The sequence below is a fragment of the Manacus vitellinus genome, unplaced genomic scaffold (genome assembly GCF_001715985.3).
Source record: "Manacus vitellinus isolate BGI_N305 unplaced genomic scaffold, ASM171598v3 scaffold_74_pilon, whole genome shotgun sequence".
NCBI lineage: Eukaryota > Metazoa > Chordata > Aves > Passeriformes > Pipridae > Manacus > Manacus vitellinus.
In genome coordinates, this window is record NW_021940780.1 from 2318511 (window position 1) to 2334619 (window position 16109).

At 48.5% G+C, this 16109-nt stretch overlaps 1 protein-coding gene and 1 long non-coding RNA gene across 2 annotated transcripts; both read right to left on the reverse strand.

The window, feature by feature from the left end:
• Positions 1-3306: 3306 nt before the first annotated feature.
• Positions 3307-12810, reverse strand: CHMP7 (charged multivesicular body protein 7). The gene is given in 11 exon segments (XM_018084709.2): positions 3307-5006; positions 5712-5873; positions 6327-6387; positions 7279-7377; positions 7760-7879; positions 8651-8699; positions 9075-9208; positions 9858-10043; positions 11344-11518; positions 12497-12532; positions 12534-12810. Coding segments are annotated over 11 exon segments (1338 nt in total). The 5' UTR covers positions 12785-12810; the 3' UTR covers positions 3307-4941.
• Positions 12811-14526: 1716 nt separating this feature from the next.
• On the reverse strand, positions 14527-15714 carry LOC108641702. Its single transcript, XR_001922216.1, has 3 exons — positions 15586-15714; positions 15026-15104; positions 14527-14870 (listed from the first exon to the last, which is right to left on the reverse strand). It is a non-coding gene; the product is annotated as an uncharacterized LOC108641702 (long non-coding RNA).
• Between the last annotated feature and the right edge of the window lie 395 nt (positions 15715-16109).

Genomic DNA, 16109 nt, shown 5'->3' on the forward strand with positions numbered 1-16109 from the left:
GAAAAAAAAAAGGGGGGGGGGAAATCACACAGACAAAATCTTGTACAAATCTGGAAGTGTTTTTTGGGGTTTGGTTTTCATTTTCCTGAAACTGTCCCACCAAAATTGCAGTTTATTCAGGGGAGGTTACATGTGGGACCACTGAGGGTGCTGAACACCACCTGGGTAAGCTTTTAATTAAGTGTGATCATCAAAGGTGTGTCATCATCGTGGTGCTGCAGAGCTGGGGGATGCTCTGGAGGAACAGGCAGGGAATCCCCCCTAAAACCACTGCTCCTCCTCCCCCACAAAGCTGAACCCCAAACTCACAAGCCATCAGCTCTGCAAGACTCTCCCCTCTTACCTCAGGAGGAAAACCACGGGATTAGGAGCCAGGTGTGACCTACTAAGGCTCATTTTAGCTTTGGAATCCAGCACTTTGTAGCCACTCTGCAGAAAAAGGGCTCATTTGATCAAGAAATGTCCTTCAAAAAAAGTCATTTGATCAAGAAATGTCCTTCAAGAAAAGTCATTTGATCAAGAAATGTCCTTCCCAAGGCGTTCCCTTGAGTGCTGGCTCTGTGGCAGCTGCTTAAACGGGGACCTGCTGCTGAGAGGAGCCTCACTGGTGCCCTGGCCAAGGTGGGAAAGGGCAGCCCGAGGTTTGCAGATGACCCTGGACACACAGGGAGGCAGCTCAGCATTAATTCCCTCCCCGTTCCTTAATTCCCCCCGAGCCTGGCCGTGCCCAATCCATGCCCTGGGGCTCTCCCTGCCCCTTCCCCGCTCCTGGAGGGAGCAGCAGCCAAACCACACACCCAGACACTCGGATTCCATCCCCTGACCCCTCGACCCGGCGTTTGCACGAGCAGGAGCTGCCCAGGAGCGATTCCCAACCAGGGCGCGATTATTCCCTGGAATAATCGCAGCCCCCAAAGCAAACCCCGCGCTCGGGTGTCCCGACACTCGTGGCCAGCACGTCACGGCATCGGCTGCCCGGGGTTTTGTTTAATTAAAGCCTCATTAGTTCCACCGTCTGCAGCCCGCGCCTGCCGAGGGCCGATCCCAGGGAGAGCGGCTAGATGGCACCAGGAGATGGCTCATGGATCAGCGCCTTCCCTCGGGAATTCTGGGGAGAAATTCCTCCCCAGGGCTCCTGCAGAAAAGCGAGGAGCTGTGGCAGGGCAGGGTGAGGTTGGAGCTCAGGGAAAGGTCCTTTCCCCAGGGGTGGTTGGGCACTGAACAAGCTCCAGAGCTGCCGGAGCTCCGGGAGTGTTCGGATGATCCTCTCGGGGACGGGGTGGGATTGCTGGAGTTGGATCAATGATCCTTGTGGGTATTCCATGATTCCATGACTGCCCAGGACCATGGCAGAGCACTAACCCACACTGTCCTCTCTGCCCCAAAGGGCATTTTCCTCCTAATCCCTGCACTGGACACGAAAATTTGGGGGATCTAAGGGAGGAGCAGCAATGGCAGGTGACCTGGCACACAGCAGAGTTTTGGAGTGGGAGCTCCTGGCACATTTAGGTGGCACCTGGGAAGCCAGGAGGCATTCCAGGAAATCATTCCTCGAGACACGAGGCAGCTCCTCCTCCTCAGAAGCATCCAAATATAGAACCATAACACTGTTAAGGTTGGAAAAGACCTTTAAGACCATCAAGTCCGACTGTGAACTCAGCACTGCCAAGGCCAGCACTAAACCACGTCCCCAAGTGCCACATCCATGGTTTTTTAACAATTCCAGGGATGGTGACTCCACCACTGCCACTGTGCCAGGGCTGGACATGGTTTTTTTCCCAATATCCAATCTAAACCTCTCCTGGCACAACCCATCTAAGAAAGGACCTCGCACACAACTTGGGCTGGAGCAGAATTCCAAAGCTGGGCTGGTGGGGGAAGATGGGATGGGAAGGGATCCAATTTATCACCCAACTCCTGCACATCTTGGAGTGCACCTAATGCAGAAATCACTGTTAATTCTGCTGTCACAGGCAAACAAACACAGGCTCGTGTTCACAGACAGCTCCTCTGCCTGCAGGACCAAATCTTCTCCACAGATAAAACTGTTCAGTGCTTTATATTATAATAAACAGTTGCTACATTCCCTTTTTTTTTTTTCAGCAGCTATTTTTTTTTTCTAAGACTCGAGTTAAGTACTATTTTAAACAGCACTCCAATCTGATAATATTTCAGTTTGGTGGCAATTCAGCTCTAGGTTTTTATATTTAATTTCCTCACCCAGCACGACGCTGCCCTTGATTTCCTTTCCCTGCTGTCTCACCAAAATACACTTAAAAATTCTCCATTCAGCCATCTTGATTACATCCCACTTTGCATCAAAGGAAGAAAATTACCAGCCACTTGAAATCAAGCAGCAGCTGCTCGGGTTTAACTCCAAAATGCCTCTTCCAGCATGGCTGGCACAGGCAGATGCATCACAGAATCCCAGGAGAGTGGTTATTCCTGCAGGAATCCCTCTGGACTCGCAGAGAAGGGACAAGTCCTGAGAGTAGGGGAGAAATGAGGAGTTTGAAAAGCAAAGATCCAGGTTTGAAGCAAGGCCTGAGCCCTGCAAAAAAAAAAAAAAACCCATGGGAGCTCTCCAACGTGCCAGCTGGGGTCAAAGCCAGAGGAAATGGGATTAACAGCCTGGAAATTCAAAGTTTCCTTCAGGCATCGGGGCATCAGAGGGAAGGAGGAGTAATTTGGTTTGAGTTTATACACCAGGTTACTCCATTTAGATTGATTTTCTCTAGGCAGAGGGTAAACCAGCCCCAGGCTCCCAGTCTGTGCTGCTTAATTCCAATTAGAACAGGTAAAAACTGGCCCAGGATCAGCTTTTGGAACTGTTTGGTCCAAAACCAGGGGGTTAATTAGGAGAACTGACTTCCTGGCACAGCAGTTTCCTCCATGGGCAGAACAGGGTGGTTTAGGCAAAGGACTGTGACCTGTGTGAACCTTGAAACTGCAGGTTTGGGGTGCACAGTGGGGAAAAAGAAGTGGAAAGATAAGAAAAAGCAGCAAGTCTTTCCCAAATGGTGCTAGAAATGAAGGCTGTCCAGCCCAAAAACCAGCACAGGCTACTCAGTGGAAATAAGAACAATTATTAAACACTGGTGGGCTTTTTTAAACACAGAGAAAAGACTCAGGGAAATCACTCTGGTAGAGCAGTTGTTCAGTTTGGGTTTTGGCAAAACAGCCCAGGGATGGGCTGGGATTTCAGCAGCCAGGTTTTACAGGGGCAGCAGCTGGAACAGGGAAAGCACCGAGGGCACAGCAATGGTTCCTCCCCTCCCCTTTATTTACAAGTAGGCAGAAAACACAGAGGTTTTTCTCCTGTTTACTTCCAAAGGAAAGGAATACAGAGCTTCAAGTCATTTTACATAATTCCATGTACAGCCTGGGTGAACTGTGAGCTGGATCCAAGACACCTTCCCTGGCAGAGCCTGCACTCGTGAACAAAGTGACAGTGGAGCCCCAGCCCAGGCAGCACCCTGGGGACACCTGCAACCTCCCTCCCTGTCCTCTGGGGCTGAAGCTGGGTGGCCAATAAATAATTCAAGGGATGTGGGAAGTCCAGCCCTGGTTCCCATTCCCCCAGGCCCCCATCCACAGGGATGTTGGGACAAGAGGCAGTTTGTGGAAGTGCTGAGGGGGATACATTCCGAGTCAGGGGGAGGTGCAGGGAGGGGAGGGCTGGTTATCCTTCAGCAGGCAGCCAGTCCCTCCCCTGCCACACACACAGGCTGTGCAGAGAGCCCAGGGAAGAGCACATTCCCCTCCTGGAAGTTCAGTTGTTCGGGGATCAGGATTCCTGCTCTTCCACGTGCACACACGAGGGATAAAAAAGCGACCTGCAAAAGAGGAGGGGGCAGAGGCAGCCCCCAAACCAGCTGCAGTTGGTGTGCTCAGGGTGTGCATTAAAAACATTCAGAGAGTTTGGGGTTGGGGCTTTCTGGTGCCACAGAACCTCGGGGGATTGCAGGAGCAAGGCTGAAGGCAAAGGCAAGGCTGTGAAGCTGCACTCTCCCAGAGGGGGAACAGTGCATCCCTTCTCCTCACCCCCAAATCACTCCAGGGGAACCCCCAGCACATCACCCTGCAGCTCTCAAGGAGTTTTCCTAACAGGGGAGATAAAAAAAAAAAAAAATCGGCAAACAGCTCGAATTTCAAGTAAGAGCAAGCAGAAAAGTTGGATTAACAGCAACCCCCAGCCTTTGACAGGGCCTGAAACTCCTTCACCGAAATCTTTTGCAGGTCTCCCTTTTAAGGCCTTAATGTCATTACAGAAAGAGGAATTCTTTTGTCTTGTGCTTGCAATCGCTGCCCTGTAGGAGGAGCAGCAGCCAAATCTCCTACAAACGTAACAGTTACAGTGTTTAGTTGTCCACGACCGTGCAAAGATACACACAGGGAGGGGGAGAACTATCACCGGGTGTTTTAAGCTTGTTGCAGGAACGTCAAGGTCGGGATTTATGTGCTAAGTGTTCGAAACAACCACACAAAGCAGCCAAATGTTGAGCAACTGCAACACTGCTGCAACTCAGGATCTCAACATCAGCCACAGCAAAGGAAGAGAAATAAAAATAAAATAAAATTAAATAAAAAATAATAGAAAAAAAAAAACAACCTCAAAACCAAACCAAAACTGAGCACTGTTATGGACACAGAAGAGTTTATCTTCACTGGAATTGTATTCCCAGGAGGGAAGACTGGATGTCAGAGCGACTTGGGGTCACCAGTCAGGTTGAGACCAGTGCAGATGTTGGCACAGAGATGACAAACACCAGCTGGGGCCAGTTCCAGAGTGGATTGTCATGGCAGGAGATCCTGTTGCTGAGCAAAGTGATATCCATGGAGAGGAAGAGAGAGTGACTCCTCTCCTTAGAAGTTCTAGTCATGAGTTAAGGAACCTTAAGACAACTTCCCAAACAGCAGCAACAGGATTCTGTTGGGTCTTCAGAGATTCAGTCCCAGAGCTGTTTTGGGTTCAGAGGAAGCAGCTGCAGCCTTTTGTGCCAAATCTGTAAAGAAAATTGCAACAGAAAGGGGTCAGGTTTTATCAACCACATCCACAACCAACCAGTAAAATTCCAGAGTGTCTCAGCACTTCACTGCTCTGCATTCTCTTGGAAACACGTTTGACAAGGGATGCTCTGAAAACTGGGATTATCAGCTGCCCAGATAGGAAGAAAACTACATGGACAGTCCTGTGTAATTGTTCATCAAGAGATTCCTCCAGACAGATCCAGGGAAAGTGCAGCAAGCAGTTCGAGCCCACAAGCTCTGGTCACTCACTGCTGCTAAATTTTGGAATATCCTGAGTTGGAAGGGACCCAAAAAGATCATCAATAAATAATATTATTTATTTATCAATCTTATTGTTTATTTACTTATCAAGAAATAAATAAATTCAAGCAGACCTCAAACCTGTACCACATAAGACACAGCCAGCATTGTAGGACAGGGAAGATGCTCATTGCCTGACAATTTGTCTAATTTATCCCTTTGAACACTGCCTGCCTTTGTTAAATGAGGATGAAAAATTAATCAATCCAAGCAGCAGCTCCCTCCCAGAGCCTTTTCCTTTTCCCTCCAGCTCATGGCAGAGGCCAGGCAGAATTCCTAGCAGAGGGCAGTTCTTTTAAGACTGAGACTTTAGTTCTGCTAAACATCTTTTGCTCTGCAAGGCTGCCCCAGGTCCCCCCAGGGCCTGCTGCCATCCCTACCTCCATCACAGACTGTCAGCTTCTCCAGCTCAGCTTCCAGCTCAGCATCAGAAATGGGGGGATTCAGCACCTTCTGGGGGACAGGAGGCAGATCCACAGGCTCCTTGGTCGAGTCCTGGAGGAGACTGTCCAGCTCCTTCTCCAGTTCCTCGGTGTCCATCTCTGCTGGGGAAAGAAAACACTCAGATCCAAGAAGAATTAACCCAGCACAGGTGGAAATCCGAGTGAAACCCAGGTATTATTGCTCCCAGCCCTTGCTACTCGTGAGGAACTTCCTGTGCTTCCTCTAAAGGTCTGAAAAATCCAGGGCTGATTTCAGGGAAAAGGATTTCTCCCATCAGAAAAACCTCTGCACTGAGGCCAAGGAGTGTTGGCACATCTCAGCAGAGACAAACAAGCTGCAGCAACACCCAGGCCAGAGGAAAAAGCTCCTCACTTCAAAAACAAAGCAGCAGCCGCTCTAAAAATAGAGTTAAATCAACATTACACAACTCAGAGCTGAGATCCAGCAGCAACTGGAGCCTACAAGGGTTTGGAGAGGCCCAAATCCCAGTTTGCAGGGAAAGCAGGACAGCAGGGAAGGGAGGAGCAAAGGATAAGAACCCCAAGACATACCCAGGCCATTGATCCCCACTCCAGCCAGAGTCTGGGCTACTTCATCTTGAGTGTCACAAAGCTGAGGAAAAACACACAGAGTTGGATGTAGAATATGAACTTTTGCCTTTGTCAAAAGCAGAAATAGCAAAAAGAATTCAAAAGTTGACTTAAAAGCAGCAGAACACTTCCATCATGACTGGTTTTTCACTGGCAAAAGGAATAACAGGAAGATTATTTAATAAAGTGCTACAAGGCCAAGTGGGAGATTTGAGGATCAAACCTGAATCACAATTTCACAGTAAAAGTAAAAAAACCCAAAAAACCTCTCATTTGAGCTTTTTCACATAAATAATGAGTTTATATTGCAGCTTAGCTACAATATTATTATATATAATAATGTTATATATATTAATATAATATTTATTATTATATTAGCTACAAAATGAGGAAGCTAAAGTCCAACACAGCTCAGCTACAACACTTTGCAGCCCCTCAGCTCATGAGCTGAAGCCACAATTTGAGCTGACACTGCTAAAAAACAAAAATTAATCCTTTGCTGTTTTTCACACCAGCTTATGCAGACAGATTCATTTTAACTCACTCAGAATTAACTCCTCTCCTTTCCCTCACTGAACTGCACAAGATGATGGGTCAGGCAGCTGTTTTATGCCTGTAGTTGCATTCCAGCTTCCAAGGGTTTGACTTATATTTCTTTTTTAAACACACCTGAACATTTTCTAGGAGAGCTGTGTGCTTGCCCAATACTGCTGAGCAAGAAAACCCACAAGAAATGCACAGATTTAATGTAAATACACAAAATCAAACCCACAGTTCTCTGCAAATCTCTTCTTGCTGAGCTCTGAGATCAAAATTGAGTCAGTTTGCTTTGGTGACATAAAGAAACTACACTGCACCAGAAGCCTCAGCATAAATATCTGGGTTTAATTAATTCACAGGCTTGTTCCAGTACCTCTTGGATCTGATCCACCAGGTTCTCTGCCTTCTCCACAGTCACATCCTTCATGGACAGCTTCAGAGCTCCCACCCCAGCCTGGTAGGCATTAAACACCTATAAATGAAAATACAGAAGAGAAAGAGATGCACCTTGCTGACAAAGAACAATCAAGAAGCTTCTCCCCAGACCCTCCAAGAAACATCAAAGCAGAGAACAGGAGAGGGTTTACCAGGAATAAAGTCCCACCCCTCAGAGATCATTGAAGCAGAGAATGGAGCCAGGAGCAGGTTTAATCAGGGGGATACTCCAGGAATAAAGTTCCAACCCTCAGAGATCACTGAAGCAGGGAATGGAGCCAGGAGCAGGTTTAATCAGGAGGATACTCCAGGAATAAAGTCCCAGCCCTCAGACACAGGCTCTGCCAGGCAGCTAAAGCACCAGGAGTGAGAGGAGAGGGGCTGAAGTGAGAAGCACAAGATAAAAAGGAGCCCAGTACCATCTGGTCGGTCTGGGAGGCGTAAATGCGATCCAGGATTCCCTGCACTGCATCCAGCTTGGAGTGCAGCTCCTCGATGCGCCGCTCCGTCCTCCGCTTGGACTTCAGGCACCTCAGAGCCTGGGGGAGAGACACAGCTTGGGTCACAAGCCAAACACAGGGGGAGCTGTTAGGACATGTTTATACACAAATATGAAGAGTCTTCAAGTCCCTGAGTTTATTCCCACTATGAGAAAACTTGGAGGAAGCTCTAAAAGACGGGGGACAAACAAGTGTCCTCCAGGGGTTCACTCAGGTATTCCTGGATCACTGCTCAGAAGCAGAGGAGTCTTGGATTCCTACTTTGGAAAGGTCCAGGCCATATTAAAATATGCCAGTTGGCACCTGCAACTGCTCAGATTCCTGGTGGCTGACGTCCCCTTCAAAAAAAAAAGCAAATCCGGGGGGTTTTCATGTTGATTAAAAAAAAATTAGCATGTTGCATTATACAGGAAAAAGCAGAGGAAGATTGTGAAATATGTAGTAGTGTTGGTGCAAATTTTGTTCAGAAATCACCGTGGTCTGTGAAGGAAAAAAAAAAAATCAACTGCCAAATAAAAAAATATTAAAGAAGAAAAGGGCGAGGAGTTGGACTTTGATGATCTAAGTGGGTCCCTTTCAACTCAGGACATTGAGTGAAAGTGTCATAAAAAAGCCAGCAATCCCTGAGGCACACACACACCAGCTGCTTTGAAGAGTTATCTCCATTTCCCTTCACTCTGGATAAAAATATCCTTTTCTTCACCTTAAGGAGGCTTCAGAACCACCCCTTCAACCCACAGTGTCTAACTCTGGTCGTAATCTGCAGATATGGACCAGCTCCAAGGACAACTCCCTTGCACTTCCACTCACCAATTGCTTTTTCCCAGCTCTACAAGCACTCCGGGCATCCTCTTTACACCTGGAAGATTCAAGAAGGAAAAGAAACTCATTCCTTTGCCAGCAGTGATTTTACAAAGCAGAAACCACCCTCTGTGCCTTGCTCTGATCCTGAGGTGACCAGTGAGGGTGCATTTGGGATACAACCACCCTTAAATGGTTGCTGATTGCCAGAAGGAGCCCTTGAATGCATTCCAAATCTTTGCAAACATTCCTCACACCCATTCACTGCCCCTTGTTTTCATGGGGATGGGGAACAAAGACTGGGAAAGCTGCCCTACCACAAGGCTGGGACACAAACAGGAAAAGAACAACACAGAGAAAGCAGCTTCTAATTATGCCACAGAGTTCTACATCACACAGACGTTGTTCCCCACCACCCTTCCCCAAAAATTACTTCTCTGCTTCCTGGGAAAGGGACTCCACCTTCTGTGACAGCAGCTGCTCACTCTGCATCAGCTGGTACACCCCGATGTCCACGTCGTTCATCGGGGACACCTTGGCGTGGAGACCTCGGGCAAACTTCACGATCTGCCAAGAGAGCCACAGGCTTGAGCTCCCAAAATCCCTTCACTTGGAAGCGAGGAAAAGATGCTCTCCCACTCCCAGTTTAAGCCTTGTTGTGGAGTGATGAGGATGCCCCAGTCAGCACGGGATCTGACATTAAACCAGGCAGGATCGAGGAGCATCAGCGTGAAAGCAAAAAGCCTCAGTGGGGCACCCCGAGGATTTAAAGCTGTCCTGGAAGTGGATGGGAATGTCACACTTCCAAGGGCTTCAGGACACTGCAGGAAAACATGCAGTCTCAGAGCTGAGAGTGCCTGTATCTAGGTACTGACAGAAAAACCTCTTCACACAGAATGGAATTCCAGGCTGACTCCAGTGGCACGGACCGATTTTACTTTGGATAACCGGGAACAATCAACCTGCAGGCAGATCAGACCTAACAACTTTTCAGCTCTTAAATTAAAAAAAGAAACGTTAAAAACGTTGGAAGAACCTGTCACACAAGAATGAGGATTTCCCCTCACCTACAACCCCGTTACAGAGCTGGAGAACACGGAATTTACCCCTTCCAGACCCAGAACACCCTTGTTCCACCAATAAAGTTTTCTTTCCAGGCAGATGGGATGCAAGACAGGGGTTATACCACCCAAAAGCAGTCACCTTGACCCTGTACCTTCTCTCCATTCTGTTCCAGGATCGTGACCCTCTTCTCCTTTTGCAGCTGGAGCAGCAGCAAGTAGAAGGTCCTTTCATCTGGGCACACACTGGCACAGAGGGACTGGAGCTCGGAGAGGGCGACGACGGGGTGAGAGGAGAGCGCAGAGTTCTGATAGAGGCGATAAACTTCCTCTGCCTTCTCCTGCAAGGACAACAGGGATACAGCTCACACTGCTCCTCCCACTCCTCCCACACACACTGGAGGTGAAAACTTGGGACAGTTCCTCCTTTGGGCCACGGTGACTTTCAGAATGAACCGTGTGAAACTTCCCAAGGCAACTGCAGCGCTTTGAAAATAATCCAGCTGGCCACGGAAGCCAAAACTACACCATTTCCATCCCCTGAAATGCTGTGGGATAGCACAGGGACCACACAGGCAAGAAGTTGGCTCCACCTGCACTTCCTGGAAACCCCTCCCCTACTTAAACTAAATTAAAATTATTCCCTTTAAAGATTTCCTGCATTTCTGCCGGGCACAGGAATTTAGACCCCACTTGCAACAGCAGCAAGTCTTGGGGTTCATTTTTAGTAACACAGAGAGAAAAGGGGCTGTGACAGGATCCAAGGGTTCTATTCCCATGGGAAAGGCAAGCTGAAAGCACAGGCTCTGAGTGACAGAGCAGGGAAATGCCCAGGGAGTGGGGCTGGAGGGGACACAGGACTGACAGGCAGCAACTGCCCCATCACCTGTCCCTGCCCAAAGCAGATGGATGTCAAGCTCCTCTCGTGTCCTGCACAGGAGTGAACTCCAGCCTGGGATTTACAGCAGGCTCACAGCACAGTGCTGGCCTTCCTAGACAAACAGGGAATTCTGCCCCTCCCCTGTTCTTGGAGGTCAGTGAAAACTCACTATCACAGAACCATGGAATGGTTGGGGTTGGAGGGACATTAAAGATCATCCAGTGCCACCCCCTGCCATGGGCAGGGACACCTTCCACTAGCCCAGGTTGCTCCGAGCTGGCCTTGGACATTTCCAGGGATGAAGCAGCCACAGCTTCTCTGGGAATTCATCCCAGCCCCTCCCCACCCTCACAGCCAAGGATTCCTTCCCGATATCCCATCTAACCCTCTGGCAGTGGGAACCATTCCCTGTGTCCTGTCACTCCATCTCTTGTCCCAAGACCCTCTTCAGCTCTTGGAGCCCCTTTAGGCCCTGGAAGGGGCTCTCAGGTCTCCCTGGAGCTTTCCCTTCTCCAGGAGAACCCCCCCAGCTCTCCCAGCCTGGCTCCAGCTTTTGGATCATCTTTATTATGTTAGTTTGAAACAGCATCTATAGATCTAAATTACTTCTTATCCCCAAATTACTCCATCCATCTCTCTCCAGGCTTTTCAACACCTCAGGGACACAAATGAAGCTCTACCCAACTCCTTCCCAGCACATAAAATGACTCCTGGTTTTCCTGGAGATGCATAACCTCGGGAATGCTCTCGACAACACTCACCTGAAGCAGCTCCACGTAAATCAGAACCTCCTCTTCCTCAGGGATTTTGCTGTCCCCCAGGACGCTGGAGAGAGTCCACTTGAGGGGCTTCAGGATGAAAACTCCCACACCCCAGGAGATCCAGCTGCTGTCTACACTGGCCATGAAGTCTGACTCCCTCTGGAGCTTCCCACGTCTAGGGAAAAGATATTCACGTGGAACTGAACACAGCCAGTCTAAACCCTGGACATCCTGTACATCCCCAGCCCCAGGTCCAGCTGAAGTTTGAGATCTCCCTGCAGGGCATGGAAGGACATGGAGGTCTCCACTCCTCCCAGGCTTCCTCTGGACCCAAAGGATGTTTTGTTTACTATATTTCCAGGTTGTTTGTGTTTACTGTTTTCCCAGTTTCGCGAGTTTCTCCCAGTTTCCTGACTCCAAACCAATGAAGCACCACACAAGGAAATCGATGGTGAGGGCCAGTTTTTGGAAGGGGCAACTGGTAATTCCAGGATACTTCAATTCTGTGTTAAACTGCAGTTCTCAGATCTAGTGATTTTGATATCACAGACAGAGCTGCTGCTGTTCTGAAATCTCTTCAAGCCATCATTCCCTGGCTCTAATGTCACCACACGAAACACCTGGATGCAAACACCAGTTTGTCACATCCCCAGTGCCACGGGCAGCTGGGGCACCACAACAGCGGGGTGAGCTCCTCTGACTCCCTGCCAAGCTTTGCCTCGCAAATTCCCCTGACTCCCTGTTCACAGAACCCTGGAACGGTTTGGGTGGGAAGGGAGCTGAAAGATCAGCCAGTCCCACCCCGTGCCCTCCGTTCTGGGGCTTCTCATCTTTGTCCCTGCGTCCCCCAGATCCAGGCAGGAGCAGCCTTGTCCCCTATGCCATGGAATAACGGAATCCAGGAATGGCTTGGGTTGGAAGATCATCTCATTCCACCCCCTGCCATGGGCAGAGACACCTTCCACCAGACCAGGCTGCTCCAACCTGGCCTCGGGCACTTCCAGGGATCCAGGGGCAGCCACGGCTTCTCTGGGCAACCTGTGCCAGCGCCTCGCAGGGCAGAATTCCCGACACCCACGCTGGCACAGGGATCTCTCCTACCCGTCCGCATCCATCTCTCCTACGTCCCCCCTTTCCCGCCGGCCCCCTTTACCTGAGCAGCTCCCTGAGGACGGTGCCAGCCCCAGCGGACGCTGCCCCGCCGCTCGAAGCCGTTCTGCAGCTCCCGGAGGCAGGTCCTCACCGCGCCCCTCCTGCGGCCGCGGGCCAGCACCAGCCCGACCCAGAAGGCCATCTTGCTGTCCCACTCGGTGCTGTTCACCTCGCGGCTCTGCTTGAAGGCCGAGAACAGGAAGGCCATGCGCTCGTCGTCGCTGTCCCACTCCGGGGGCAGGTCGCCGGCCGGGGCGGGCCCAGGGGGGGCCCCCCCCGGGCTGCACATCTAACGCGAGCCTCTCCGGCTCCGGCCCGGCCTCCGCCGGCCCGGCCGCTGCCCGCCTCAGGGAGCCGCGCACGCGCCTGCGCGGGGACAGCGCCACCCTCTGCCGGCGGCAGCTTGGTAACGGCGCGCGCGGCACCCACCTCCCAGAGGGAGCGGTGGTTACCCGGGCAGGAACGGGCCCAAAATCCCCCGGGAGGGCAGAGAGTGACGTCATGCGTGACGTCAATGTGTGAATGTCACCTGCGGGGTTTGGGGAGTTTCTGCAGGATGGGGATCTGTGCGTTTGGGGACTGGCTTGGGAATATATTTTTATATATATAATATATTCCCAGCAGTCCCATATATATATTATTTATATATTTTTATATAATATAATTCCAGCAGTCCCATAATATATATAATTATATATATATTTATATATATATAATATTCCCAAATGCAGTCCCATAGTATAATTATCATACATATATTTATATATATATATATTCCAAGCAGTCCCATATATATATTATATATATATATCTTTATATATAAGTATTATTCACAAGCAGTCCCCATAATTATATATTATTAGTATATTATATATATACTATATATTCCCCTAGCAGTCCCATTATATGATATATTTATATATATTAATATATTATATTTCCCAAGCAGTCCCATATATATATTATATATATATTTTTTATATATATATATTCTCCAGGCCAGTCCATATATATATTATATATATACTATTTTTATATATATACTATATTCCAGCAGTCCATAATATATATATATTATACATATATATGTATATATATATATAATATATATATAAATAATATATATTATATATATATACATACATATAGTCACAGTAGTATAATAATCGTTTCTGTTGCTCTGTTATTATCATTGTTATTATTCTTTGTATTGTTCCCCGTATATAATATATTAATTATTTATTATCTATCTATATCTCTATATCTATATTATATCTATAATATTTATAGATATATAATACTGTGACTACATATATATAGTGTCACAGTATTATAATAATAATTAGGGTTTTTGCTCTTATTATTATTGTAATTATTATTGTTTTTCCCATATATAATATATTAATTATATGTTAAATTTATGTTGTAATATAGATATGATACAGATAGATATCTATAATTTATAATAATTATACTATATATAACATTATACATATATTATATATACTACTTTATATTATATATTGACTGTTCTATGTTCTATAATACATAAATATAGCAATAAAGCATTAGTGATCAATATATACTGTGATAATAAAATATAATTATATATAATATCTAATATGATAATAGATATTATTAATCAATGCATATATAATATGCATATGGAGGGCAGGGCTGACCAAAGGGGGGGCAGCAGCCCTGTTTCCCAGGACAGAAAACTTGTGAGGTTTGGCTTTCGGGTGCAGTGTGTGGCACAGCCTGGGCACTCCGTGGGCAGCCAGGACTTTCTGTGCTGGCACCTTTTTGCTGCGAGGAATCCTCATTGGTATCGGGTGTCATGCCCCCGGGGCACCCCAAAGGAACCGGAGGTCTGTCCAAATTATCCTGGAAGCCCTAGGAACCACCCGGGGACCCTCGGGGTGAGCCCAGGCCCCCCTCGCATGCCCCGGGGCACCCCAAATGGCCCCGAGGCCTGTCCAAAGGACCCCGGAAGCCCTAGGAACGACCAGCCAAACCAACACACTGGAAAATTCAGCCGGGGAAAAAGAAACAAGATATACAAGATAGAAATTAAAATACATATTGCCTGGAGAATGTATCCACGTGCTTTGAGAAATTCGGGGGGAAAGATTCAATGTGTCCAATTCAGTGTTTAACTCCCAAAAGGCAATTTTTAATTTGCTTCTGTAGCTGTGCGAGGAGATGGAACAGCAGCAGCTTCCTGGAGTCTCACCACAGGGATATTCAACCTGGGATGGGACTCTCCAAAGTGAAGCAAAAAGCTGGATTTTATCCATCATTTCAGCCCTCAGACCTGCTGAGCCAGAGGTTTGGGCTCCAGTTTCTGCTCCAGTTTCCAAGCTGGCCAGTGCCTTGGTTTGGATACAGAGCCTGGGCTGCAGCTTGCAGTCTGCAACACCCTCAGCCCTCTCCTCCATCCCACAGCTCCTTTTAAGTCCTGGTTCCAGAGGAGGAAAAGGAGGAGGGAAGGGAAAGGGGTAAATCTCAGCCCAGACTCTGCACTTACTGTTAATTTTTACTTTGTGCCAGGGGGAGGGGAAGGATTTAACCCTTTCCTCTGCATTCTCAGAGACAGGGAAGCTGCCCTAAGAAAAGTGAAGGGAGAGAGGGTGAGAAAATCCATCTGCTTGCCCTGAGCATCCCCCAAACCCCGAAGACAAGGCAGGCAAAGGGAGTGAGGACAGAAGTCTGAGCAGCCTCACCACAGAGGGGGGAAACCGAGGCACGGAGGGGCAGAGAGGTTTGCCCGGGCTTGCCCAAGTGCAGTGTGGGGCTGAGCTCTGTTCTCATGAAGTTCACAGCCTGCAAGACCTTTTTTTCCCCCTCATCTGTTTAAAAGAGGAACTTAGAATTCCTGAGAAAAATTATTCATTTGTCCTGAGGGGGGGTGGGAGGGGTGAAGGTCAAAATTATCGTGCGGCCTCAGATCCCTGCCAGGCACAAAAACAGACGAGAGGCAAAACAAACAAAAAAAAAAAAACAAAACAAAACAAAAAAACCCAAAAACAACCGAAGGTAAAAAACTGACTGTTGTTGTTCAGAAATAAAACATAAACAGTCACGTACCCCGTCACCTCCCCGGGGTGTGCTGAGGGTCACAGTTACACAGAAGATGCTCTGGGAGGGGAGATTAGAGCCTCCCTCGCCCCCCCAGTCTCCAGTAAGGACGGGTGAGGAGCAAACAAACAGATGCTGTGTCAGACAGGACACGGGTATTTCAGGGGTCTGAACCGTCCAGCACGTGCCGCAGGAAACGCTCGTGTTGAGTTCCCCACCGGCTGTGGTCGATAAAACCGAACTTCCCCAGCCACCAGCCGTTTATTGCACCGTCCTCTGCGGGCAGCTTGGGCTCCCATCTCCCTTCTCCCCGCGGCCAGGGAGCTGGAGGCCAGCCAGGCTCCTGCTCCAACCCTCACGCTTCGGTTTGTTTTCCGCTCGCAACAGAGCCGAGCGAGCTAAGGGAGGGATTTTCGTATCCCAAAAATCACGGTGGGTCCCTTCTTCTCCCTGATGTGTTGGATTCCCCCCCCCCCGGTGCCTGTGCTGTGCTGCAGCCTCCTGGGGCACTCCTGCTCCGGAGGGAGCTGTGG